This window comes from Athene noctua, chromosome Z, assembly GCF_965140245.1.
Source record: "Athene noctua chromosome Z, bAthNoc1.hap1.1, whole genome shotgun sequence".
Classification (NCBI taxonomy): domain Eukaryota; kingdom Metazoa; phylum Chordata; class Aves; order Strigiformes; family Strigidae; genus Athene; species Athene noctua.
In genome coordinates this window covers 46,199,795-46,225,017 of record NC_134077.1, presented here as the reverse complement: position 1 = coordinate 46,225,017, position 25,223 = coordinate 46,199,795, and the positions used below count along the sequence as shown (strand labels likewise).

The window sequence follows — 25,223 nt, the reverse complement described above, 5'->3', positions numbered from 1 at the left end:
TTAAGTGGAAACAAACCCTGTAGTAGTAGGGGTGGCCTGATCAGTTTGCTTATTATAATTACCCAGTGAAAACAAATGTTTATCTTGCCAATTCTATGCTTATTTTCCACCAGTGTGTGGTTTTAGGTTGTTGCTTTCATTTAATTAAAAAATAAATATTGGTGCAGCATTTCCTATATACATTTAAAATATATATATAATAGTGGAATCTATTAAAATCTCATTATTAAAAATGATAATATTTTATGTGGTTTCAATGGGAATATTAGCTTCCATATTCAAGTAAATTAATCTTCACTAATCATGCCATCAGATTTCTCTGACATTTGCTTACATGTGAGATTTCTTGCTGCTACTCGTGTAATTGAATTCATTTTGCTGAAAAAGAAAGAAAATAATTTTCCTTCAAACTGTGCCTCTGTTGATGTCAGACACTTTACTTGTGAAACTGAGGATCAACATCATTCCTCTTTAGTCTTGGGAGCTTTGGCCTGATAGGTACAGTGTGCGTATGTGATATACTTCCTTTGTCTAGAAAAGCCTGTAAGTGGGTGTGTCCTGGTTTCATCAGGGATAGTAAATGTTCTTCCTAGTAGCTGGTACAGTGCTGTGTTTTGGATTTAGTGTGAGAATAATGTTGAGAACACAGTGATGTTTTGGCTGTTGCTATGTAGCATTTGTCTTAAGGATTTTTCAGTTTTGCCAGCTTTGTCAGCAAGCAGGTGCACAGGAAGATGGGAGAGAGCATGGCCAGGACAGGTGACCCCAACTAGCCAAAGGGATACTCTATACCATAGATCATCATCCTTAGTACAGAAACTGGGGGATGTTGGCTGCTGGTGGGCTCGCTGTTCAAGCATTGGTCAGCGGGTGGCAAGCAACTGCATTGTGCATCACTTGTCTTTTCTTGGGTTTTCTCTCTCTCTTTTTTAATAGATTCTCATGACAATTATTATTACAGTATTTTATTATTGGTGTTCTTATTTTAGCTGTTAAACCATTCTTAACCCCCAAGTTTTACCTTTTTTTTTCGATTCTCCTCTCCATCCCACTGGAAGGGGAGAAGAGTGAGCGAGTGGCTGTGTGGTGCTTAGCTGCTGGCTGGAGTTAAACCAGGACAAGAGGTCACTGCTCAGAGGCACAAAGCAGCCCTGAAGGACTCTCACACCTCCAGACTGCTGCCCAAGGGAACCTGGAGTGTTTACCTCATAAAACCAAACCACAACAGAGGAATGTGATGTTTATCGTGTGGCTGACAACCCGACTCAAAACATTTTCAGCTTAAGTATGGCTCTGGTACACTTTACTGCTCTTAGAGCTAATATTTGAAATACACAAGTACCTCAACACAGCTTCAAAATACCACTGCAGCTACAGTTTAATACCTTTACAGTCAGCATAAATTGTATATATCAGGCATGTGCACATCTCACAGACACAGCAGGCTACATTATATTTAGACTCGCCTCCTCTAATTGGGGAAGGAATTTCACTGACTGAGACATTTTTAAAGAAAAGCCTTCCAACATGCTCCATTTAACAGCAGAGGTTTTCTTTGTACACTGACTTAATGTGGGAGAGAGGCAAGTCAACACTGGCCTGTTGGCCCTGCTCAGCCGCGGGAGAGAGGCAAGTTGACATTGGCTTGTCAGCTCTGCGCAGCCCCTGAGAAGCAGCAAGGCTTTGATGAGAAACAGGCCTTGGGAGAAAGGTAAGAAACTGCCAAGTTGTGCCAATGTGGCAGGGAAAAACAACGGACAGCTGCAACAGTGAACTGTGGAAAAGTCCTGAACTGTGAAAAGTTAACCGCTGTGTGAACAGCATGTGAACAAGAAGGTGATGGGTCTGCACAGCGCGTGTTAGAGTGGTTTTAGGCTGATAGGAGAAAAGGTAGATAGCTGTCCGATTGCTGATTTCCTAACTACGAAGTAGGAGCTTTAATGAGAGCATAGGTATGTACGATTGGAAAAATGAATGGCCTCTGCCCTGCAGAAAGAAAGAACACTCTGACTCATTATTTTGGCCACTACAACTTAATGACCAAACTTCTAGAATTTGGAAAAGTTTCTGGGAAATTAGCATAGATTCAGTAATTCTGAGTACATGAGACATCTTCACTGTTGCTTTGTATTGTTAAAATAGGTTTTTTAATATGTAAATATAATTTGTATTTATACCATATTTACTTTTAAAGTGGGCAAGAATCATAGTCAATACATTCTGCAAATTGTCAGTACTCTGAGGGTTATGTCAGGGATTCAAATATGACTCTTCTATAGAAGAAATGGACAAATATTTTAACTTCATGTTGCCAAATCTGAGTATTTATCAGATAATACTGTCTGTTTGTTTCCACTTGGGGAATGTCTGCTGAAGAAGAGTCAAACAGAGTAAATGCTGCAGCCTGTGCTTTCAGGAAGCAGAACAACAAAATATGAATACAAATGTTTTTCTGTAACAGCAAGTGTTACAGAGAATATAGTTACAGTCCTGCAATACATAGCAGGGCTGTTGTTCCCATCAGCTACATCCAGTGTTAAACAAGTGAAACTTCACTCAGTATCTTCATGATGTCAGAGCATGAAACAAGCTTGTACGTACATGACACCATAACAAGACCAGGTCCAAAGTCCAATTAAGTTTACACTTCAGTGCTGGGAAAACTCCCTTTCAGGAGATCCTCTTTTTTCCTGTGTTATAAATACTACTGTATATAATTCAGGTAAATTGTCCAAAATATTAATTTTCTTGCTTATCTAGTGCTCACTAGAAATTGCTTCTGCAGACAAAACAGCTAGAAAATCTGACTTTATTTTTCCCTTGAGATGTTTCTGCAGCAGGAGGCGGGAGCACGAGGTTGTCTGCAGCTGTCTAGAAAGACAGCAAAATCTGCGGGCTCCTCACATAAGCAGATAGGATAATAGTAATACTCGGCCCTGGTTTTTGGCTTCAGTAACACAAAATGTGCCAGTTAGGTAACTGTAAGAGCTCCTTGGTCCATCTGTTTCTAATTGCAGCTTTGTATAATAATAACTCTTGTACTACTTTTAATAGGTCCTCTCATGCATAACTTGAAGCTTTTCTAAAAATACTGTTAAAATATTAATTTTGTACAGTATCTCACCAGGATTCAAACACAGTTATCAATATTGCTTCCACGTAAATGAGATGGAAAAAACCCCCGTCCCAACAAAAAATTCTGTGATTTTTTTAGATTACTGTTTAAGGTACAGTAGAAACTCAAATTTTCATTTCTGCTGACTCTCACACTGAAACTTTTCTTAGAAAACGTTATTTTGTGTTCTGTGGGATCTCTTCCTGCAGGAGAAACAAAATTTGATGCATAAACATATGTGGGATGCAGCTGCGCTGCATGTGCATACCTATGACAGGCTGCAAGATCAATAAAAGCAGGGGCAGGGGAAGGGAACATAGGCTGGAGAAGCAGCGCAGGAAAGACAGAAGCAAAACTAACCATTGCAAGAACTGCAGTACTCCTCGACATTTGTTACTGAAACCACCACTCTTCCATTTGCCTTGCTTAAGCAGTTCCTAAATGATGCAGGTATGGATGTTTAAAGGCATGCACACATGGGGGTGGGTGGTTGATTTTAGCTGAGATAATGTCCAAGGAATGATGTACCTACACTGCTGAGGTACTGTTACTGATTTAATTTGAGCTGATTTTAGTGATTTTTTGTGATTTAAATAAGAATGATTTAATCATACAACCATTTATGCTGCTACAAAGGCCTTTGTGAAGTCCCAGGCTAAGGCCATGTAGGTTGGTAATAATCATTAACCAGATTTCTATTCCAAGAGTAAGACTCATGATGAGGTACCATTGTTATACTGTTTGGTAAGGACGATTTATTGCCCTGTAGACCAGGTGTTCTAAAAGTTACATTGTGAAAGGGCCTCAAAGCATGTTAAAATCACAAAGTGGGCCAAAGTCCTTGTGTCAGGTGCATTGGAGGGTCTTTCTTTTGAGTCAGTAGTCCATGGTGCTCGCAAAAGCAGCCCCTCGACTCATTTCAGGACTCAGGGGTGCATGACTGGAAAGAGGAGGGAATAAGAAAATGAGTTACGGGAATTATCATGTTTATGTATGAGAGCTTGATTAATACGTATTACTGTATCCTATATAATCAGCATGCTACACGAGTTAGGTGTGTGTTGTTGGTGAGGCAACTCCCCTGTGCACCCCACCTGGCCATCAATAAAGGAGTGTCTGCTTATCTACATCACACTGGTATCCATGAGATCTTTTATCTCATTTTGGTGACAGTACCCTTAGGGGAGATGTAGTGACGTGACTGTTAGTCCTAATTGAAGTAACTTCCCCCAGTGATTGCAAAACCCCAAATGAGAAAGAAACTGCAGATGGTAAAGGAGCGGCACAACTGATAATAATATGGCTCCACATGAAGATATGATTAAGCTCATACAGCTTCACAGGAAAATATGATTAAGCTCACTTTAAAAACGATTGGGCAAAACTAGAAATGTTGTATTTGTGCAGAACAGGCTACAAAGCAGATTACAAATACAGGATCTCCTTGCTACAAATATGATTGTTAGCACTGATGCCTAATGCTTGACAGTTTTGTCAGCTCTGTCAGTGAGCAGGTGCACAGGAAACTGGGAGAGAACGTGCCCAGGACAGCTGACCCCAACTCTCCAAAGGTGTCGCCAAAACAGGATAAAAGAAATTACCAATGAGCATAATGGACAACCAGGGGATCAGGCCCAGTCAGCATGGGTTTAAGAAAGGCAGGTCCTGCCTGACAAACCTGATCTCCTTCTATGACAAGATGAGCTGACTGTTGGACAAAGGAAAGGCTGTGGATATTGTCTACCTGAATTTTTGAAAAGCATTTGACACAGTTACCCACAGAATTGTCATAGAAAAACTGGCTCCTCGTGGCCTGGATGAGCGAACGGTCTGCTGGGTCAAGCACTGGCTGGATGGACGGTCCCAGAGAGTGGTGGTCAGTGGAGCTAAATCCAGCCTGGTGGCCGGTCACAAGTGGTGACCTCAGGGCTCAGTGTTGGGACCATTTCTGTTCAACATCTTTACTGATGGACTTGATAAGGACACAGAGTATATCATCAGTAAGTTCACAGATGACACCAAGTTAAGCGGGAGTGTCTGTCTGCATGAGGATAGGGAGGCTCTGCAGAGAGACTTGGATAGATTGGATCAGTGGGCCAACATCAGCAGGATGAGGTTCAACAAGGCCAAGTGCCAGGTCCTGCATTAGCTTTTTTATTATTATTACTTCTAAAAGTAAGTAAGATTACTGCTGATTTTGATAAACACATGCAACCTGTGCAAACTTAACCCCATGGCCAGCTTCTTTTGAGCAAAAGCTGTTTCCATGCTTATCCTTTGCGAGGAAATACTTGGTGTAGAAGCGACACTTAGAGAAGGGGAGAGATGACACACTTTGTCAGTATTTTTTAAAATTGGGTTTGGCTTTTTTTTTTTTTTTTTTCCATTTTCCTGTCGATGCTTAGCCAAGGGTATGGTGCATGTGTCCCTATTTGGATTTCAGTCAGCCCCCAGCATCACTTCAAAACAGGGTTTACTGAGTTTAGCTCCAGGCCCTGCTGCTAACATCTCCTTAATAGATTTTAGACAACAAAGTGCTTTCTCCTCAATTAATCTTCTTCTGGGGAAGCTTGGCCTCCCAGCACACATCAGATCCAGACTTCTTCCTAGCTGCTTCACATTTTTGAGCATCTGGAGAGAATTTCCTTCCAGGATGTAACTGCTTTGGTCTCATTCCCATGTCTTCAACCTGAAACTCCAGAGTCACTGAACCTCTTTCCTATGTCTTTTCATTTTAACAAAATAGAACCAATTTCTCTCAAGCCTCCTGAATGACATCTGGTAGCTTTCAAATACTCTCAGCCCTGTGACCCTTAACATTTTTCCCTTTCTCCAGCAATGGAGAATACACTCACTCCCAGGTGAGGCATTCTATCTACTTTTAGTAATTTTTAGGAGTTTCTGAAACATGATGAACACATGCCAGTTTTGAAATTGCATGTAATTACATCTTCATGGAATAATTCCTTGCTTTTGCCCATTTAAACTCATTTTCTCATAAAAATAAAATATTTTAAAACTGTTTCTCATATAAAGTAATTTTATAGAGATGGTTTAGCAGTATTATTAGTTCCAGTTCACAGCTGGAAGGCTTAAGATTCCCTAGACAAAACTGGCAGCTCCGAAAAGCTCCAGAAAAGCCAGAGGAGTATTGTGTGCTGTTCTGTATGCCATTCTGGGCTCCACAATTTAAAAAGGACGTTAACAACTTAGAAAGAGTGAGTCCAGAGGAGAGCCACAAAGCTGGTGAAAGGGCATGTCCTGTGAAGAGTGGCTGATGACTCTGTGTCTGTCTAGTTTAGAGAAGGTGGCTGAGGAGCAACCTCATTGCTCTCTACAGCTTTCTGAAGGGAGGAAGTAGACAGGGATCTGCTGATCTCTTCTCCCTGGGATCTGGTTATAGGATGTGGGGGAATGGTTGAAAGCTGCATCAAAGGAGGTTCAGACTTGACATTAGGAAGGATTCCTTTTCCAAGAGGTGGCCAGACTCTGGAACAGGCTACCTAGGGAGGCTGTCAATGCCCCAAGCCTGTCAGTGTTTCAGAGGCATTTGGACAATGCCCTCAATAACAGACTAACTCTTGGTCAGCTCTGGAGTGGTCAGGCATTTGGGACTAGATGACTGTTTTAGGTCCTTTCCAACGGGAACTATTCTAATCTATTCTATCTCTCAATTTTTTATGGGCTTGCTGAAGGAGCCTACTGAATTAACTCTTAGAAATTCCTTGGTGGGGACTATGATTTCTGAGGCATCTGCAGAGTGATATATTAATTACATGAACAACCTCTTTCATATCTGCTTTAATCTCATCTGTTTAACACCTCACATAATTGTTTAGGTGAACTCACTCTTAAAATTACTTTAAAGCTTGTCTTATATCCATACTCCTCTATTCTCTATGGGGTTGCTATAAATTGTAGCAGGCCTGTGTCTCCTTTCCACATGTGAAATCATTTCTCTACTGAGGATTCACATGCCTGGGGGCTATTGGAAAAAAGTAAACAAAAGTGAAGTAGGGAGGAAGGAAGGGAGGAAAGAAAATGGTTTGCTGAGAGGTCAGGCTACTTGACATACTGGTTATACCATATATGCTTTTGTATCTATCTACAGGAAAGCCACGAGGGCGTTAACACTGCCAGAGGTAGCTGATGAGCACAGAAAATTCTTGAGAGAGGAGGCAGACTGCCAGGGCAGGGAATGTAACTCAAGAAAAAAAATTAATCTGTTTAGTTACTTGACTGTAAAGGGTACTAAATCTTAAAGCCCCCTCTTTTCCTGCTTGTTTGTCACCCTCTTCCTTTCATTCAGTCATTCTGGAAAGCGCAAAGACGATTACAGCTTCATAGCTGTAGTGCTCATGTATTCATCTGCTCTATGCTCTTTTGACTAAACCGGGAGCACGCAAGCCTGCAACTGCATCAGAAACTGAAGGAAACCAAGAACGTCTTCAACCCTCAGAGGAAAGATTGAAATGTTAAATTGTGGTACCAGATACCAGATACTCAGACAATTTCTATCACAAATTTAAGACAATTGTAGTTAGTATTCTCTTACTCCCAGCTATAATTATTTTGACAAAACAGTAGTTCTAATCCTTAAAAAGGAATGTGACACTATTCTCCTTCCACATGTATGGGTTCTGATTTCTTCAGACATAATAATCCCAAATTTAAAACACTAAAATAGAGCACTATACAATCAATAATTCACTGCAAAACAACAACCAGATCACATAAAAGGTTCAATTTACCTCAAAAGATTTTGTTCAAATTAACAAATGACTCTACTGAAGCATCATTCTTTTGAGAGGTACTATAGATGTTCTTGCATAGAAACTAATCTTGAATGCCTTCCATTGGGGAATATCTGGATAATGTAAGCAACTAAGTATCTTGCAGAAAATAGAGAAATAACATTAAAAATCAAAACCAAATAAAACCAGGAGAATATGCTACATGTTTTTAGAGCAGGGAAACAGACTCACTTAGCATTAATAGTAACAATGCATTAGCTCATATTTATTGCCTTTCGTAGAAAAAAAATTGTATCAACCATAGATTTTTATCCACTTTCCTAAGTAAATATAAATGCTTTTTTTTTTTTTTTTTTTTAGATTTGAGACCATTTAAGGAAAAATAACACTATTTGGAAATCAGTATTTCTATGTAAACACAACTAAACAGATAGTAATTATGTAGAAATTAAAGCCCTTCTCATTTGCTTCCATGGCAGTTCTGTATTTCTATTAAAAAGTACCTACAGCTTTGAAGCCAGCTTCTGTGCGTTAGATTTAATAGAGTTAGTCTGCTACAAAACAGAATATGAAGATACAGCAACTTGGAATAATCCACATTTTTTCAAGAGAGTAGCCTAAAATAAAGCTTCAGGATATCATATTTAAAATGACAATAAAGTATCTAGAGAGACATTACAACAGACAAATTTACTTGTATCACGTAGAGCAAAAGTCAAACAGGATATTAAAAACACTTCCTGGAAAACTTACAGAATATTCAAACCCTTGCAAAATTAAAGATTTTTTTCTTTAGATTTCCCACTTGCCACCCTCCATCTTGACAACTTAGTATTTACACAATGAGCAGTTGGTGAGAATTGCAAGACACAATTGAATGATGGCTCTTCTTAGACATATGCATCTGGTTTGGGCTGTCAGCTCTACAAAGAAGGCATTTGGATGGCGAGAACCAACTGCTGTAATTTGTGGAATGTTATTTTATACCTTTATCTTCTTCTTCACTTAGGTCTTAAGCACACTTTCCCTGGTAGACCGTGAGAATCTTCCTGAATTTGTCTCCTTTTCTTTTAAAAGGTGTCAGGGACTGTAGATCAGAAATTCTTCCTTCAGAAAATATTAGTTCACTGTAGCAGGCCTGGGAATAATTTATCCCTGCTACAGAGGATTTAAGAGTGGTTTATTTATGTATCACTTCGGCAGAGAAATAGGAGTGCTGCTTAAACAAGTTAAAAAAAAAGTTAAAGTGGATCACAATAATATCTTCTAAGGACAAGAAAAAAATTAATAGGGTCACTTCCAGCAGATGTAGGGGGAATAGAAGAAAGCCATTAGGACTTTATAAGGAGACAACATAGGATTGGGCTGCTACCTATCTACATGGTACATCTACATGGACATTGCTTTTCCACTGAAATCTTTAGTCCAAAATACTTTGGGTTCTCCTGTTCTTCACCAAGGACAGAAGGTGAACATTAAGGCAAGATTTCTGACTTTTCTCTATAAACAAAATAGTCCATCAACAGTTTGGTGCAATTTTGTATTCCATTTAAACATTACATACTGTATCATGCCAGCTTCTTTAGAAGAGGAATAAGCAGGTCATGTTTTCTGCATGCAAGAGCAATCACAGTTGCCCAGTATATGGAAACATGGGAATGTTATGAGGGTATCAGCAATTAACATTTCCCAAGGCATTTATTTTTTCTTGGAAGCTTTCTCTTTTATCTCCACGGCAAAGTCTTTCCTGGTACACCATAACAGTGTTCCAGAGCCTCTGTATATATTTCAGCAAGTTCTGAATGCTGAATGAGGACGTTCCAGTGGTTGAAGGCTGTCAGTGGAAAACTCATCAGTGGTAACTGAACAACAAATATAAAATCATTGCTGTAAATGGGTGTACTATTGTTTGGAAAAAAACTCAATAGACAAATGAAAAATTCAGAGGGCAAATTAAAAAGGTGAAACTTCTGCGACAACATTTTAAACACAAAGGCTCACAAATGATCCTTCCAAGGGAAAAACAACTTTCCAGGGAAAAGTTTTCAAGAAAAGAAAGATTTTTCTGCATTTAAGGACACAAAAGTGTTGGTTTGCCTTTTTTTTTTTTTTTTTTTTAAAAAAAAAGTGATAAATGAATCTCTCTGATCAAGGAAAAAAAAAAAAGATCTGAAAGGTAGCATCTAGAATACCTAACTTGTATGTAGAGTCTCTTGTTATAACTTCAGATGTGTGTTTCTCATTTTCGTCAATATTTAGGTCTGGATATTTGTGATTCTAGAAATGTGTTTTGGCTGGACCACATTAAGTCTATTGCAGTTCAGTGTTCCTTCCTCCTTCCACAGGTCTGAAAAAGTGGCATCTATCAATATTGCAGATATGATGAGAAAGCTTCAATATGTCCTTTCTAAATACTGGGAAGCTTTGTTCTGCAAGAACTTCCTAGGGCCTGGCAGGTCACAAATGTGATCAGATGCAGCAGGTCCAAATTATCAAGAGGCCACGGTTGCTGCAATGGTTGCCACTGTGCAACATGCTCTCCAGCTGCCTGGTGAGTACAAGAAAAGGTGGTCATAGGAAAAGGCAGTCATTGTCTCTGCCAGGTTCCTGAATCCCTTAAACTATGATGCAAAGGCTCTAAAACTGGATATTCCCAGAATCACTTGAACACCACAGTAGTTCAGAAATAGACTTTTATCTTTGACCTGTCGCTGACCAGCAAGAATTAGAAAAAGGAGTGCGATACCAAGTAAGCCCAAATTCACTGAAGCCATGAATACAGCTTTTGTTTGTACACTGAAATAAATTTGGCTTAGAAAAGTGCCTCTAGCAGACCTTTCTGTGTCAAAACTGCAGAGGATGGCGTAACTTAAAGGGATACATAATGAGAGTTGTCATAGGAAAGTTTTATGACAGATTAAAAAACTCCCCCATCTTTTGAGAAACTCATATTTTATTACTCAGTCTACCCCTCCACATCTTTGACAAAATACAAGGAATTCAACTTCTCCATAAGAGCAACTGTCACAATTAATGTAGTCTTCTCCTTTACTCATCACCTTTATACCTTATTACTGCTCTTTTCCCCTTCCTCTCCTTCTTCGGCTCCTTGTAGATGTTTCAGAAAACAGAGTCCTTAAATAAATTTGTAGAATAAATAACCCTGCATGTGCCAACTACCTGTCTCTATTGTTTCTTGTTGTCACTTTTTTTTTTTTTTTTTTTTTTTTAAATTATGGTCAAAATAAAGAAAAACAGAATGAAAGATTTAGACATGTTTTAGACAGTAATAACCTTCAGGACAAAATGTCCTGCTAGCACTACGAAGATGATACAGACAGAATAGCAAAACATTGCTGTCTGGTGATGTTTGGAATGGGATTCAATTTGAGTTGCTGCAGATACCCAGCAGCACCTTGCTGAATATGGGGCAACTATTAAGCTGCATACACTACAAAATAATTTTCTGATCGCATTATCACTACCTTTAAATTAAAATTATTCTTCCTATCTTCTTTCCAAGGTAACATACAGCATTGGGTCATTCCATTCTTGCTTGGAAATTTTGGCAAACAGCAGTTAATAAGCCTGGAGGACATAAAAAATAAATGAGATCATCTATTTGGAAGGGGAAGGAGAATCTGCAATACTGTAATTAGTGATGCTTTCTATAAAACTGAATCATTAATAAATTAATTTTCCCAGTGATACCAAAAAGCATTGTTTTCTTACTTGAATTTGTGTGATAAGGAACAAAAATGTCTTTGGTTACAAACAAGCTTTGTTTTCAAACCACAGAATGTTTTCCCCATTCTCAGTGTCTGCTTCAGCTATGACAAAGATAGCTTATTACGCTGCTACAGCTTAAGGGATGGAAGGTGGTATTTGTCCTGGAACTACAGTTTACATTTGCAGTAAAAATGATGTCTCAATCCCATCTGCCCATCAGAGAAACTTAGGAACAGAAACTCCAACCCTTGTATTTGCATTTCGGTCTGTAATATATCAGCTACTAAAATATAAATGGGTAGATCTATCTGTTCCCAGACAAAACACAGCCCACAAAACCGCCTGATAGCAAGCCATAGTCTACTAACAAGCGCCACAGAAGTGCTATCTCTGCAAGTACTAGCTCAAGACAGCATAAAGCTGAATATGTAGGAGCTAACAGAGAAAACCTCTAGCCCCACCCATGCTTCCTACTCTCTCAGTAGTTTTGTGGGAAGAGGGAGGAACAAAAAGTTGTTTCATGAGGAAGACGAAAATGACCACCACTGTATCCATCTCAACAACCTCCATTAATAAAGAAACAGATCTATAGAAACACTCAGGAATGTCACAGTCAGTTCTTTCTCACCCTTGCACATCAGTCTCACCCTTGCATCAGTCCCTTTGAAACTGTGGTGACTGAAGCACCAGATTCCAAAGCCCTGCACTCCTCAGCTGCAGCACTGCCCATGCTCAACCCAAGGCTTGCTGACAGAAGCCCCAAACTGGCACACATGGACTCATGATGTGGTCACTGTTGGGCTGCCACCACCACCACCACACACCGGCAGAAGCAGATGCATCGCACAGAAGAGCGTAAGGGCCTGTGCCTGGCACAGAGAAGGGAGGATCTGCACCACGACTCCACTAACAAACTAAAGCTCAGCTGCAGCCACTACAGTGCTACACCAAACTGGTAGTGCTTAATGCAATCTTTTTGATACCGAAGGTAAAGAAAAAGAAATTACTGGTGTAACAGGAATGAAGACTAGTTGCTCATCGTTCTGAACAGGCTTCCTTCTGAAAGGACTCTCTTGAAAGCCACATAGAAAAGACAGACAAAACAGAAGGAAAGGCCAGTTAGTCAGACACTGGAAGGAAGGAATGGGCCCTCTATCATCTTCCTTTTGTTAGAGAAGACTTTAAAATTACTTAAACTACCACTGACATTTCCTGATTCTATTCAGAAGATTGTTAAGACGTTCTCAAACAGTTCCAAAAATTAGGATCAAATAGTACAGTCCCAAACTAATTAAATAGTACAAAATTCTGTTTCCCTTACATGAGCTACCAGTTTATTACTCTGGCCATCGCAGGTTTGTTAGGAGGTTAACAGACAAATCAAAACCTTTTGTTATTTCAGCAAGAGCAACTACTACGAGTGAAGCCATGCTTTACATCTGATGAGTAACTTCTTAATAGGGAGCTCTGGCACATGAATAAAATATAAAGAAAAAATCAAAATTCTAATTAAATTTAGTAAAGCATACAGTGGAATATGCTATATGTTTAACAACTCTTTCTTCAAATATTGTAGTCTGTTAAATACCAGTTCTTGATGGTACTGAATTGCTCAGTATTTTAACTTCATCATGTTTTAGTGCTTTGCATCTGAAACCCAAGGACTCCAGGTGAACTAAATTTATGTGAAGTTTGTTGTTGGGTTTGAAAGTGATTTCATTAGTATTTCAGAAATATTTTATGCTGGAAAATAGTGTCTAGTCACAGAAAACACAACTTATTAGTGACAAAGGATTTTAGACATCATACATATCAGTGTCTCAAATGTTCTTCAGTTATATTAAAAGCAACATACAACATAAAAGTTGTTTTCAATGGAACTTACAAACTACACAGGTCTTTTGCATTGAATAAAAAAAAAATTACTTTTTGCATACTGTTGTTTTCTTATAGAGTCAGAATAGAAAAACTTCAGAACTTCTGCAAGCCTCACATTACTTTATCCTACCACACACATGAGAAGCAGCATGGAAACAAGAATTGCAAGGTAAAGGGTTCACACCTGCATGTAGAGTCTACAGGCCCTTGAAGGGTACACAGCTTAGTAAAATCTCACTACTCGGAAAGTATTCAGCTCTATTTGTTTTCAAACAAAGAGATCTGTAGAAGCTGGTTGTGTGTCTAATCATGGAAAAAGTCTAGACAGAACAGGTAGGAAGCTCAAGCCACTATTATAATAGGAAGGATTAAACTGCTGCAGAAATTTAAAACATACATTGCTCAACAGTGCTTATTTACAAGGTTGTCATTCAAAGGTCATTGACCATTAAAATTAAGTTTACTTCATAAACCAAACTTTTCACAGGTCTTAATCCTATGAACACTGACAATCTTGTCAACACGCTGCCATATTAAGAACACACAACCTTTTATATCAACTTTATACTGTTTTATGTTCAACTGCCATGAGAAGCATTGCTCACACGACTTTGTGAGCCTCAAAAAATTAAAGTACATTTGGTTAAAACATAGATTTAATTCCTAAACCTAACGTGTGGCTAAAAACAGCTCCTAAGGAACAAACATGGTGATGCAGAGCTATTATCTAGAAAAATCTTAACAGTTTTTCAGGACTCAGCAAACAAATAATAGGGCGATTAGCATCTTTCATGATGTTAAAATTTAGCTAAGAAATGTTCTTAGCTAAATTTTCTAAGTCATGTTCTTCAGCATCAAAGATTTCCCATGTTTCTGTATCTTATGAAAACAAGAAGCCATGGGATTGTAAGAAAGGCTAATTTAATGTTTTATAGAGACTTTGTTATCAAGAACATTAGTAACTAGAAGATCTCCAAATCATAAACATTATCAATTTCAATAATCTCTTCCGATTCCATCTTTGCTTCATGGTGCCCCTCCTGTAGGTCATCCAGGGATGCCAGAGCCTCATTTGTATCACTAGCAAAAGTCTCACGAGATGCATCATCATATTCTTGCAGGTTAAGCCCTTTAATGGCTTTTTTCATCTTCTTTCCCAGAACTTGTATTCTCCTCTTCTTAGCAGCTTTTTTGTTTTCATACTCCTTTTGGTTTTCCAGATAGAATATTTCCTTGAAATAAAAAAAAAAAGTTTGGTGTATTCATTTTACTAGTGTTTCCTAAAGAAAACATACAGTATAAATTTTTTTAAAAATTACAAATACAGTTCAATAAAATTTAACTAAGATACACATTATTGATAGCAGAATTATGAGAAGACTGCACTTAAGGAAAATGCTCCAGAAATAATTTTATTACATCATTTCTCAGCAATCTCAAAGCGTATGTAAAGAATCACTAAATTTTCATTTCAAGTTTGCTGATGATACAAAACTGGGAAGAATAGGTGGTAGACCAGAGGGACCTGCAGAGAAAATATGACCAAAGGTTCTATGACAACTTGAGAAAACTTTCCTCCACAATTGAAATTTGAGTTCAGGTCTCATGATCTTTACTGTCAAACGTCTGTAAACACCATTAACATCTACAATATATGACTGTTACAAGTTTCCTCCATATTTCAAGGGGGAGAGTGATGCTACATGTCTTTCTTTCCCTGCTTATTTTTTAAAAAAACATAAATTGCATGCTGAAAACATTAATGCTTTTTTTCTCCCCAAAAACTGGAAGTGCTAAGGGTATGCAAATATGTGAGAGCTGTATACACAACCACCTCTATGATGACAGGATTGCACATACTTTTCCCACAGGTTTGTATGAGAAAACAGTATCTTGTACCATCAATCAAGTTCACTGAGTGAAAACTGCTGCCTCATTAAACACTTGTCAGTGTCAGCAAGAGAAGAACAAGACAATTACAAGGGCATGGAAGAGGGGTAGAAGAGCAATTTTTTTTTAAGATGGGTAGAAGATAAAATTTTTTTTTGTAATGGGGGCTAAGTGATCAAACTTGCACCTTTTTGTGGGTACTAAAAGGTGGTTTTTTTTCTTTTTTTATTCAACACAAACCAGACAATCACAGCTGTTGATTTGTTTCTCAATTCCCAGTACAAGATGCTAGGATGGTTTACAGAGCAAGCTGTAGTCACCTGTAATCAAAATAAAGGAGTCTTTCTTTTAACCAAAAAAAAATTAAAAGTGGCAAATACCGTGAAAAAAACCAAGCTGTTTTAACTGAATGAGGAAAACACCATCTCAGTCTATTTCATACCATAAAAAGAAAGGCAGTAATATTTACAAGCTGACAAAACTGATTTGGTGAACACCACAGATGAGACCAGTGAGCAATCCAGATTAGGTTCAGACCAGTATCGGACTTAATGGGAAATACTGTCTGGTGCTACAGCTGGAGCTGTATAGGACAAGAATACTCTATTAAGAGAATACCATTCCATCTATGCACAATGATGCAGTGGTCCAAAGAGAGAAATAAAACTGCACATAACATTGTTGTAAGGTATATAAAAATTAAAATCCAGTGTTTATCTCTTAAGACTCTACAGTGTCATCACCCTCAACAGGTTTTTGTGACTGGCAATACATAAAAGGTGTTCTCTCTGCCTGGTGTGAATGACAATTCATCTTTTTTTTTTGCTTGTATTCTGAACATGAAACAGTGGTTTCTTTGGAATGTAGAGTTAAACTTGCTAGAATTTATAAGAGAGATTCCATCATAATACAAAAATGTACTTTGGACAATCATTTGCACTCTTGACAATTTTACCTTGATTTGTTGTTCTTTGATGCTAGGTGTGTTCTTCAGCAGGTTTAAATAAACGCCCCCTGGTGTTCTTCTCCTAGTGCCGTTCTTAACAGTGACAGAGTAAATCAGTAATAGCAAGCTTTTTATGTCAGTGTTGATACAAAAGTAACATCTAAGACAATGCTTTGTACTGAGACAGGATAAAAAAACCCCTAAATTCTGCTGTGTTACATATTACGTAAAACCAACCCTGGCTATGTTTTATTTGTGACGGAGCTATAAAAATGTCAATAACCAGCTTTCTACATTTGGACAAGTAAGCTACAAGGTTACAAAAAATTTGCTTTAGAATACAACACCAAAATTTTCAACTACATACAAAATCTGATGTTGGTAGTGAAGAAACAAAACGCTAATAGTATTCTAACTACTTTCATAACTATCTGCAATGATGTATACACTAGGTTAAATATTCATAACGTTCCTTTTACATAATCCCGGTAAAATGTCAAAAATGAATTCCATAAAATCATGTAGAACTCAGGTTTTAATTGTGCTCAGCAATTCTACAAGTCATCTGCATACCTGCAGGATTCTGCACTTGTGCTGAAGGCATATGAAACACAACATGTACTTTAAAGTTTTTCCCCACAACATACTAGTTCCATGCTTCAACAGTTTTCAGCGTAACAGCAGTGGTGCAATGTGCCATACTGAAGCATGAATGGACTCAGCTATGAAACCTCCGTAAATTCTAAGCCCTAATTATCATACTATTATTCAATTACCATTCATAATATATAAAGTTGAACTGTTACTCTGTTACTCCAGTGCTCTGATATCATATTAAGCACAATACTTTTCTGTTAAATAACAAAGTAAAATACAATACAAAAGTTCCAAGAACAGATAAGGTCAATTTTTAAGTATGTTCTTGAAACAGCAGATATCACATTCTTTTGTCATTCTATCAGCACAAAATCCCAACCAAGATAAACAGTATGTCTGGTGTAGTCTGATCTACAGTCAAAGGAACCTGTGACACCAGCTGTGGCAGGTGCACCCACCTAGCTTCCTGGCTGGTGAAATATAGTGGCCATTGATTTTTTTTTTTTTTCATGCCCTTGTTCTCAGGGTTTTATGGTAACTGGGGCCCTCAGCCAGTAAGGGCTGATAACTGACCACAGATCAGATTGGGCTTGGGTATAAATGGAGGGGACCTGTGGGAGCCATTTTGAGTTTGTCCCCTCTGAAGCAGCACGCTGTGGTCAAAGACTCTCCTCCTGTGTTGGGATGCTGTCCAAGGAACCTCCTTGAGGTTTCCCCCTTGGGTCAGGATGTGGCCCAAAGAAATTCCTCAAGGTTGAGAGCCTTCACCTTTTAGGTGAGTGACCAAGCATTTTGGATTGTCCTTAAATCCTAAGAATTTGTACAGTAATAGTTTTTTCCTCTCATGCACATTTGGATCTGCCTTTTGTAAATGGTTGTTGGAGTTCCAATTGACTATATTAAAATAAATTTTATTTTAACTGTTGTCTATTTTGAAATGCTCTGCAACAGCTATGTCTTTTCATCTCCTTGATAAATACTTTTTAGTAAGTAATTTTTCAAGACAACAGACTGCTTCTGAGACAAGTTGCTAGCTGGAAAGTTGTGTCTCTTTTTTGGGGTGGTGGTATTTTTTCTTTCTGCATGTTTTTAATGTTATTTTTGTTGTGTTTGTTGGTTTTTTTTTCTTTTTCCCTCCTCTCTACTTCCAGTGATGGAACTTAAATTATAACTACATGCCTGAAAGTACTTATTTAGCTCCCTCTCACTTTTTTTCTTCTGAACTTTTGACTGAGGCTCACTATTTAATAAAAACAAAAAGATACTGAAAAATTGATAACCTAATCGTTAAGTACAGGATTTTTGTGTAACAGAAATCAGCACTTGGTTTTGCTCTACTGACACACAAGCCAACGGTTCTCTAATAAAGGTAACAGATTTCCTTTTCAAAGTTACTTTTCAAATGTGGTATTAGAAATGCTCACTATAGAGTGTGTTCACCTCTGATGGCATGCTGATGTACCCAGTAGAGGTCAGTGCTGTCAAACATCCACCTAACTTACTGAAGCAACAGTGCCAGAGGCTTCACCTGGATCCAAACATTACAAGCTGTTAATCAAGCTTCACAATCTTTCAGACTCAATCTAGGGAAAAGATCCCAAGGGATGGCACAGTAAGAGATACAACGTTATCACTGCAAATCAGATACTAATCTCAGTACAGTAAATTGGGCAATTTCCAGGTTCATTCATCTCATTGTTTACTCAAACACTGCTGGAAGATTAAGTTAGTATTTATTAAGGGAACTTCATGTCAAGGGAAAGCCATGACACTCTGGTAGAACCTGTTCAATGTGAAAAGCATAAGATAGTACTAGGTAAATATTCTACAAGTTTTGTGTGTACCCCCACAAACCCACAATATCACATTTTTCTTACCACTATGAAGAGTCCACCATTCTGTTCAACTTCAGCTGTTTCCATAAGCAGTTCGATAGCTTTTCTTTTCCCAATTATTTTCACTACTCGTGCAATTAAATCTTTCTTTGGCTCACAAAGCCTGAGGGGAGAGGAAAACAAAAAGACATCTATTTCAGTGGAATTTCTTGAGTAGAATTGACCATGGAACTTCCGTGATGAATAAATCATTCTGTGGGACATATAACTGTTCTAAAATTAAAGAGTCTACACATTTAAATGTGTTTCAATGGCTTCTCGATCAGATTTCAAAATACTGAGAAAAAACCTATCCTTAAGAAGCTAAAGCATGCATTTTAAAAATCTGTTTCAATGAAAATGCACTGAGTGATTTTCCTTGTGTGAAATATCAAACCAAACAAACTGCAAAGGTCTGTATAAATCTCTGAAATTTAAGTGTAAAAGTCTGCTGTGCATTTAACAGTTAAAATTACAGCCCCTTTTACAGTTACATTAACAATTAAACCAGAGACAACATTGTGTAAAAAGTTCCTCTGTATCATATGCCATTCAGACAAACCTACATAATAAAAATCAGTCTGTTGACTAACCTATGATAACCCAGAAAATGCAAAGAAAAAAAATATTTCACTATTACTGAGTTAAAATGTATTACGTCTGTTAGCAACAATATCCTCATACAGAAAATATTGTCAGTCTCCATGAAAGGAGACGCTTATACAGCATCAACTCACTGTGCCCATTGGAGAACACCATAAGCCCACAAACCAATGCCATTTGTCCAAAGCAAGGGTTCATATGCTAAATACTCATTTTTTAATAACAAAGCTTCTCATTAAGTGCAGTCCCAAGAACTACAGCTCAGTGGTTTTACACTCTGAGGACCAACAGACCACCATGATTACCAAAATTTCTTGAAGATCACTGTCTAGACTAATTGCTTCAAGTGACATTACTATGCTATAAAGTTGCATGTGTTACCATGACTTCATAACAGAAGGTGCCTGACCACACGTGTGAACAACTATTTAGAACAACCAGGCTAGCTTCACTTGCATGACTAAAGTTACCTGAAACTAAGTGCTGAAACTCATATTTTCGTGACAATTGTCCTAATCGTGAAAAAGTTTACTGAACTCACTTAACTTTATACTTTGTGTTTAATCTCACTGACTACAGTGAATGACAAAGCACCAGAAGTTCAACGATTTCTTAAACATTTAAAGGATTGAGTTCTAAATTGTGAATTATTGGAAGAGATGGAAATGTTTCTCAAAGATGCAAAGAACTTTAAGATAACGAGGATTCCTTAGAGATCTGGTTAAACAGAACTTCTACTAGTAGCAGTGGCAGCTTCAACAGTTAAGTGCCCACCTAGTGTTCATTCTGGCCCTGCACAGTCCTCATGTATGTGTGCTTTAACAAGCAGGTGTACACTGCAACAGGAACTTAACAAGGAAAAGGGCAAAACATGGCACAAGATAGTCAGAAAAACTTTGATTTCAATTCAGTGTGGGCCAGCACAACAACAGATTATGAATCCAGGCACAGATGGCACAGCACAGATCAAACAACAGTGCTGTGATGTGTACAACCACAATCCTGCTGATGTAGTTCAGTGTCACTACTACTCTAAACAATTAGAAAAAAAGGAGCCTATGCCCTGTTTTGATGAACCTCAGTATAACAAAGAAAAATTTATTAAAGATAGATGCTCAAGTTGTCAAATTCACAAACGAGAAGCTACTGAGAACTGGTAACAGCATTAATAATTGTCTAATTATTGTATTTCAGCATCTGGCAATACTACGTATCACATGTAAGAAACCAACAATGATCAGTAAACCCAGGTTTTATTTAAATGTCAAGCTAACCATCAGTAAAACTTGTAACTCTTGTTGCTTATTTAACATCATTTGCTTCACTTGCACCACTGAAGGACTGTGGCAGTTTAGGTCAATCTAAGTAACAATGACTGCTGTCACATATCCTTCCTCACATCATCAGTCCAGTGCTGCCAATGCCAGCTTGTAGGAAACTGTCCAGCAAATTGGTTCAGGAGACAATCCTGTCTGCAAACTAACTCTTTTTAAAAAGCAACAGGCTTTTGGAGAGGTAAGTTTTCTCACTCGGCGCAGCGTACAATAACTAACTAACAGGCTTGTGAAAAGAATTCTATGGTGATAAGTGTGCAGATGGCTGGAGCTTGATAAGCCAAACACTGGCTTCCATAAATTAGTACACAACTGTAGCTCAGTTCCACAACACAGAAAGATGCACTGATTTCAGTGCTGGCGTCTAACCTTGACACAGCCCTTAGTTACAACAGCAGCAAAATGTTTTCTTCAGACAAGCATGTTCCACATCAAGAATATTTCAGAAGCTGTGCTCTCCAGAACACTACACAGTCCGAGTAATCTGCAGAGTTTCAAGGCTTTATGACTTAGCCAGATTTTCACAGTGACCATTCGTGTCCAACTCCAAATATGAATCTTTACTCATGGGGTATTTCCTAAAAAAGCTACTACTAAATCTGTATTATGAGAAACAGTATTTTTCTTTGCCACTGTTCTCAACTAACAAACCATCTTGGTGGATCTTAAAAAGAAAAAAAAACCAGTATTACTGGATGCTTCTACAAGATACCAGCCATAATGCTGCATTTTAATCCCAGGGTTTTGGAAACACACAAGGTGCTCATGCTTTTTGTAATCTGGTATGACATTTTACGTATTTAGCAGTAAGAAAGCTTCCCTCCCCCTTCTTTTCCATCCACAGTTTACCAACACTTAAAGAAATGAAGATATGCTGTTATTAAACTCACCGATAAGCGATTTCACTTGCCACTTTTTCCTCTGAATCTTCTTCTGTTATCTCATACCTTCCTTTATATTTCATTTCTTGTCTTTCACCCAGTCTATCTTTTACAGGTCGCTTCCGCTTGAGAAAGCCTTGCCCATTTTCTTCTGCTGGCAATGGTTTCTTGTCATCATGCATATATTCATCCAGTTCTTTATCTAAAGTCTCTGCCTCCTTTTGCTGAGCTTCCTTTATCAGCTTTTTAGCCAACAGATAATTGTAAGTCTCAGACTGCCTGCTTCTGTCAATACTACCATCCATGCCTAGAATCCCAAGTTCAGTAGCCACTGCATCCTGGCTCTGCTCCTGGAGCACCACACCCCAAATGTTGTTAACCTTCTTGCCACCTAGAGCAGTTTGCTTTTGGTGGCTTTGGCTAAGCTGAAAAGGCTCAGATTTAGTAGGAGGAAAGTTGAAACACTTCTGTCGTTTTCGTTTCCACAGACAGTTGTCATCATCAGATTCAGAAAAGCTTTCATCGCTTGAATCCACACTTTTGGTTGTCCGATAAGGAACACTTGGTGCACATGATGAAATGCTGCTCTGGAATGGTCTGCCTGAATCACTGCCATCATGCGATTTCTGAAATGAAAAAGTGTGTGTCTGTTAATTACTCTTGCAAATTAAAAGAGCTATCAAGTGACATCAAAGATTTGATTGGCTAGTAAACTTAATTCTGGCTCCTGTGACTGACTGGGCAGTCCTTCCTGAGCACTGTTTGGACAACAGTTGACAGGAACATCCCATGAAACTTCTCTATTTTGAATGCCTGTACACGAAAGACAGCATGACTGCTATAGAAAACACACACCAGGAGTCACTAGTCTACTTCACATTATCTTTGTTGAATTAAAATTATTACAAGGCTGGAAAAGCTATTCAAAATTTCAAAACCACACAAAGACACAACATGCACAGCAGTTCTAAGAAAGGTAAAAAAACCCAAACCACCACAGCAACTTACCAGAAGTTTTTTTAACAGCACAGAGATTCATATTCTCTCCAGAGTCTGAAAAGGGTCAAGACTAGTGATCTGCAACCACAATAGTGTTCCCAGACTCAAGTGAGAAGAAGGAAGTGACCGGAAAACCTAAAGCCAAACTGAAAATTTGCATGCTGCTCAAACTTTGAGAAGCTAACAGTGTATTGTCATTCTGGTTCAATCAGGACAGCACATAACTAGCTGGGGACAGTAGCACCTTACAGAAGAAGGTACCTTCCTTTAAACCAACAAGCCACCACACACTCACTAGAGCTTCTTATGAATTAGGGAAAAAGCCTGTAAAGACTTCAACATACTTTACAAAAAAAAATCCCATTGCTATAAAAATATTCAAGAAATGCTGTTTCCCTATACACCTCACAGATAAACCAAAATATGAAAGCCAGACCTGCTCAAATCTGCCTAATTGCATAAGCACCATAATTTTTAATCCCAATTGTTGGAAACTTTTGGACACTCTGTGCTAATATGCAGAAAACGTTTTCCTTACTCAGAATTTCAGTTTTCCCTCGTGGATTTCTTATCATAAAGTTATACACTGTCCGATGATCTTTTCCTTCAGTTTTATGTGAAATAAATATTCTCTCTTTAACCTTACTCTTTCACCAATATTATGGCACCATTTCTTCTTCCTCCTATTAGCAGAGATCTTCAACTTATTTTATCATGTTATGAAATACAAACTTTGAATTTAAAATGTATTCCATAAAGCAAAACACGAACAACTCCATAAATTAAAAAATCTCACGTTGTAATAATTTTTGTGCTACATCCCAGAATTACATCGCAAATAAAATAGCTGAAAATAAAAATCCTTATATATACAGTTTTATACTCTGATTCATCTCTGCTCATACATCATCATAAATTCCTCACAAACTTCCTAACACACTCTAACGTGAAAATAATATGAGACACTTGGAAATAAACAACATATCTTCAGCAATTCACGGATACGAGTCGGTGAAGACAAGGGAAAGCTGTTTATACAACGGCCTATTTGTATTGTTCTTGAAGCGACCGGCGGTACAGGTGAGCGCTCTCCTTTGCTCACCGAACCCAGTGCCCTGCAACAACAAAGGCCTCCCCCACTCCGCGGCAGCGTGTGGTTTTCCCAAATGAGCGGGCCCCGGAGAAACAAGACGGTTCCCGGGCCCAGGGCGAGCGCTGACTCCTGGAGAAGGGTCCCCCCTCCCACAGGCACCGAGCACGGCCCCGGCTCAGCCGTCCCCGCTGCCCAGCGGGTCCGTCCAGCGCCTCTCGCCCGCCGGCCGGGCGCGGGACCCCACGGGCGGCAGCAGGGCCCCTGCGGCCTCCTGCTGGGTCCTCCGGAGCGGGGCCTTCCGCGGCCCACCGCCAGGAGTGGCGCGGCTCCGCCTGAAGCCGCCGGCCACCTCCCCTTCCTCACCTGCTCTGGGTCCCCGGGGGAGCCGGCGCCGGGCATATCAGAGTCCGAGTCGGAAAGCTCGCCGTCCTCCACATCGCCCTCCATCCTCCGCGCCATTTCGCCGCCGCGACGTCGAATCGCGGCGACTGGTGGAGAGGGGCGGCGGACGCACGCGCGGAGCGCCGCAGTCCCCCCTCACCAATGGGGGCAGCCGGCGGCGGTGACGGAGGGCGCGGTGCCTGTCGGGAACGCGGGAGGGAGGGGGACCGCCCGCTGCGCCGCGCCGCGCCGCCGTCGTGTCCGCGCGGGGGCGGGCGGGAGTGCCCTGGCCCCCGGAGGCGCCGGCCTGTCGGCGCGTTGCCCTGTCGGTGTGGTTGTGGGACATGGCCGGTGCTGCACAAAGAAAGGCGTTTGGACGGAAATCCGTCCCCGGCGGCTTCACTGCCTGCCCGGGGCGGCTGGCAGGGCCGTGCGCAGCCATCGCCTCGACGGCCGCGGGGCCGCCCAGCGCCCTCGGCACCGACCGCGCCCGCGGCTCCGCAGCACAAGGGACAACAGCGACAAGCTGTTGCATTACCGGATTAGTAGTTAGCTTTGATCTCTACAACAAATTCTTTAGGCATTTATTTCCCACTTAGTGTTACTCAAAACCGCTCGGAAACCTGTGGAAGCGTCTGTCCTGCTAGTCAGTAGGGACTAAGTGACCTACTAGGGTCCCTTTCAGTTTAAATTACTTTGTAACTCTATATTAATTTCATGTGACTCGGGACATCATTTGTAAACTGTAAAGCTAAAATACCACTCTGAGGGAGTGCCTGTGTAAACACAGGGCACTGAGTATTAGATGAAGGTTTGATTAAGGGATCTGAAATGGAGGTATTTTTGTCACAAAAAAGCAGTCCAAGTCAGGCAGGTAAACAAAGCAGTAGTGAAAGGACTCACTGAAACAAGGAAATGATCGCCTACTTTGCAACTTATTTACTTATTGCAACTTACAATGATTTCTGAATATTGCTTAATAAACCTTCTTGCCCTGACTGGTCTGTGGAAGCTTACCAAGGGCTACAGTGCTCATCAAAACAAGGCAGTTTTCTGTGGAAACTTACCAAGAATTACTATGTTCGGCAAAAATACGTTTCTTATCTTTGGAAAGCAGATGTGCTCTGTAATAAACTATTGTAACTAATG

The 25,223-nt window shown here is 39.5% G+C and overlaps 2 protein-coding genes across 4 annotated transcripts in view; both read right to left on the bottom strand.

Annotated features, from left to right (window-relative positions):
- LMNB1 (lamin B1) overlaps positions 1–12,328 on the bottom strand; it is an 83,207-nt gene extending 70,879 nt beyond the window's left edge. Inside the window, 2 exon segments of the mRNA XM_074931725.1 lie at positions 4,005–4,055; positions 12,246–12,328. Of these exon segments, the coding sequence (XP_074787826.1) occupies positions 4,005–4,055; positions 12,246–12,328 (134 nt within the window).
- Positions 12,329–13,412: 1,084 nt separating this feature from the next.
- PHAX (phosphorylated adaptor for RNA export) lies at positions 13,413–24,202 on the bottom strand. 3 transcript variants are annotated; one of them, XM_074931297.1, is made up of 5 exons: positions 24,043–24,202; positions 21,611–22,210; positions 18,787–18,907; positions 16,322–16,405; positions 13,413–14,708 (listed from the first exon to the last, which is right to left on the bottom strand). In XM_074931297.1, the coding sequence occupies exons 1-5, from the start codon at positions 24,150–24,152 to the stop codon at positions 14,439–14,441; spliced, it is 1,185 nt and encodes a 394-aa protein (XP_074787398.1). In that variant the 5' UTR covers positions 24,153–24,202; the 3' UTR covers positions 13,413–14,438. The 3 variants fall into 3 exon arrangements, with proteins under 3 accessions (XP_074787398.1, XP_074787397.1, XP_074787399.1); XM_074931296.1 differs by having other exon boundaries at positions 21,611–22,227; positions 24,057–24,202; XM_074931298.1 differs by lacking the exon at positions 16,322–16,405 and having other exon boundaries at positions 21,611–22,227; positions 24,057–24,202.
- Between the last annotated feature and the right edge of the window lie 1,021 nt (positions 24,203–25,223).

Bases quoted from the DNA above. Each gene is read 5' to 3' on its own strand.
- PHAX (XM_074931296.1), bottom strand. From the start codon at position 24,152: ATGGCGCGGAGGATGGAGGGCGATGTGGAGGACGGCGAGCTTTCCGAC. The intron at 22,228-24,056 runs GTGAGGAAGGGG...TTTTCATTTCAG, and splicing joins CCCCCGGGGACCCAGAGCAG to AAATCGCATGATGGCAGTGA. The intron at 14,709-16,321 runs GTAAAATTGTCA...TTTTATTTCAAG, and splicing joins TCAAAGAACAACAAATCAAG to GAAATATTCTATCTGGAAAA.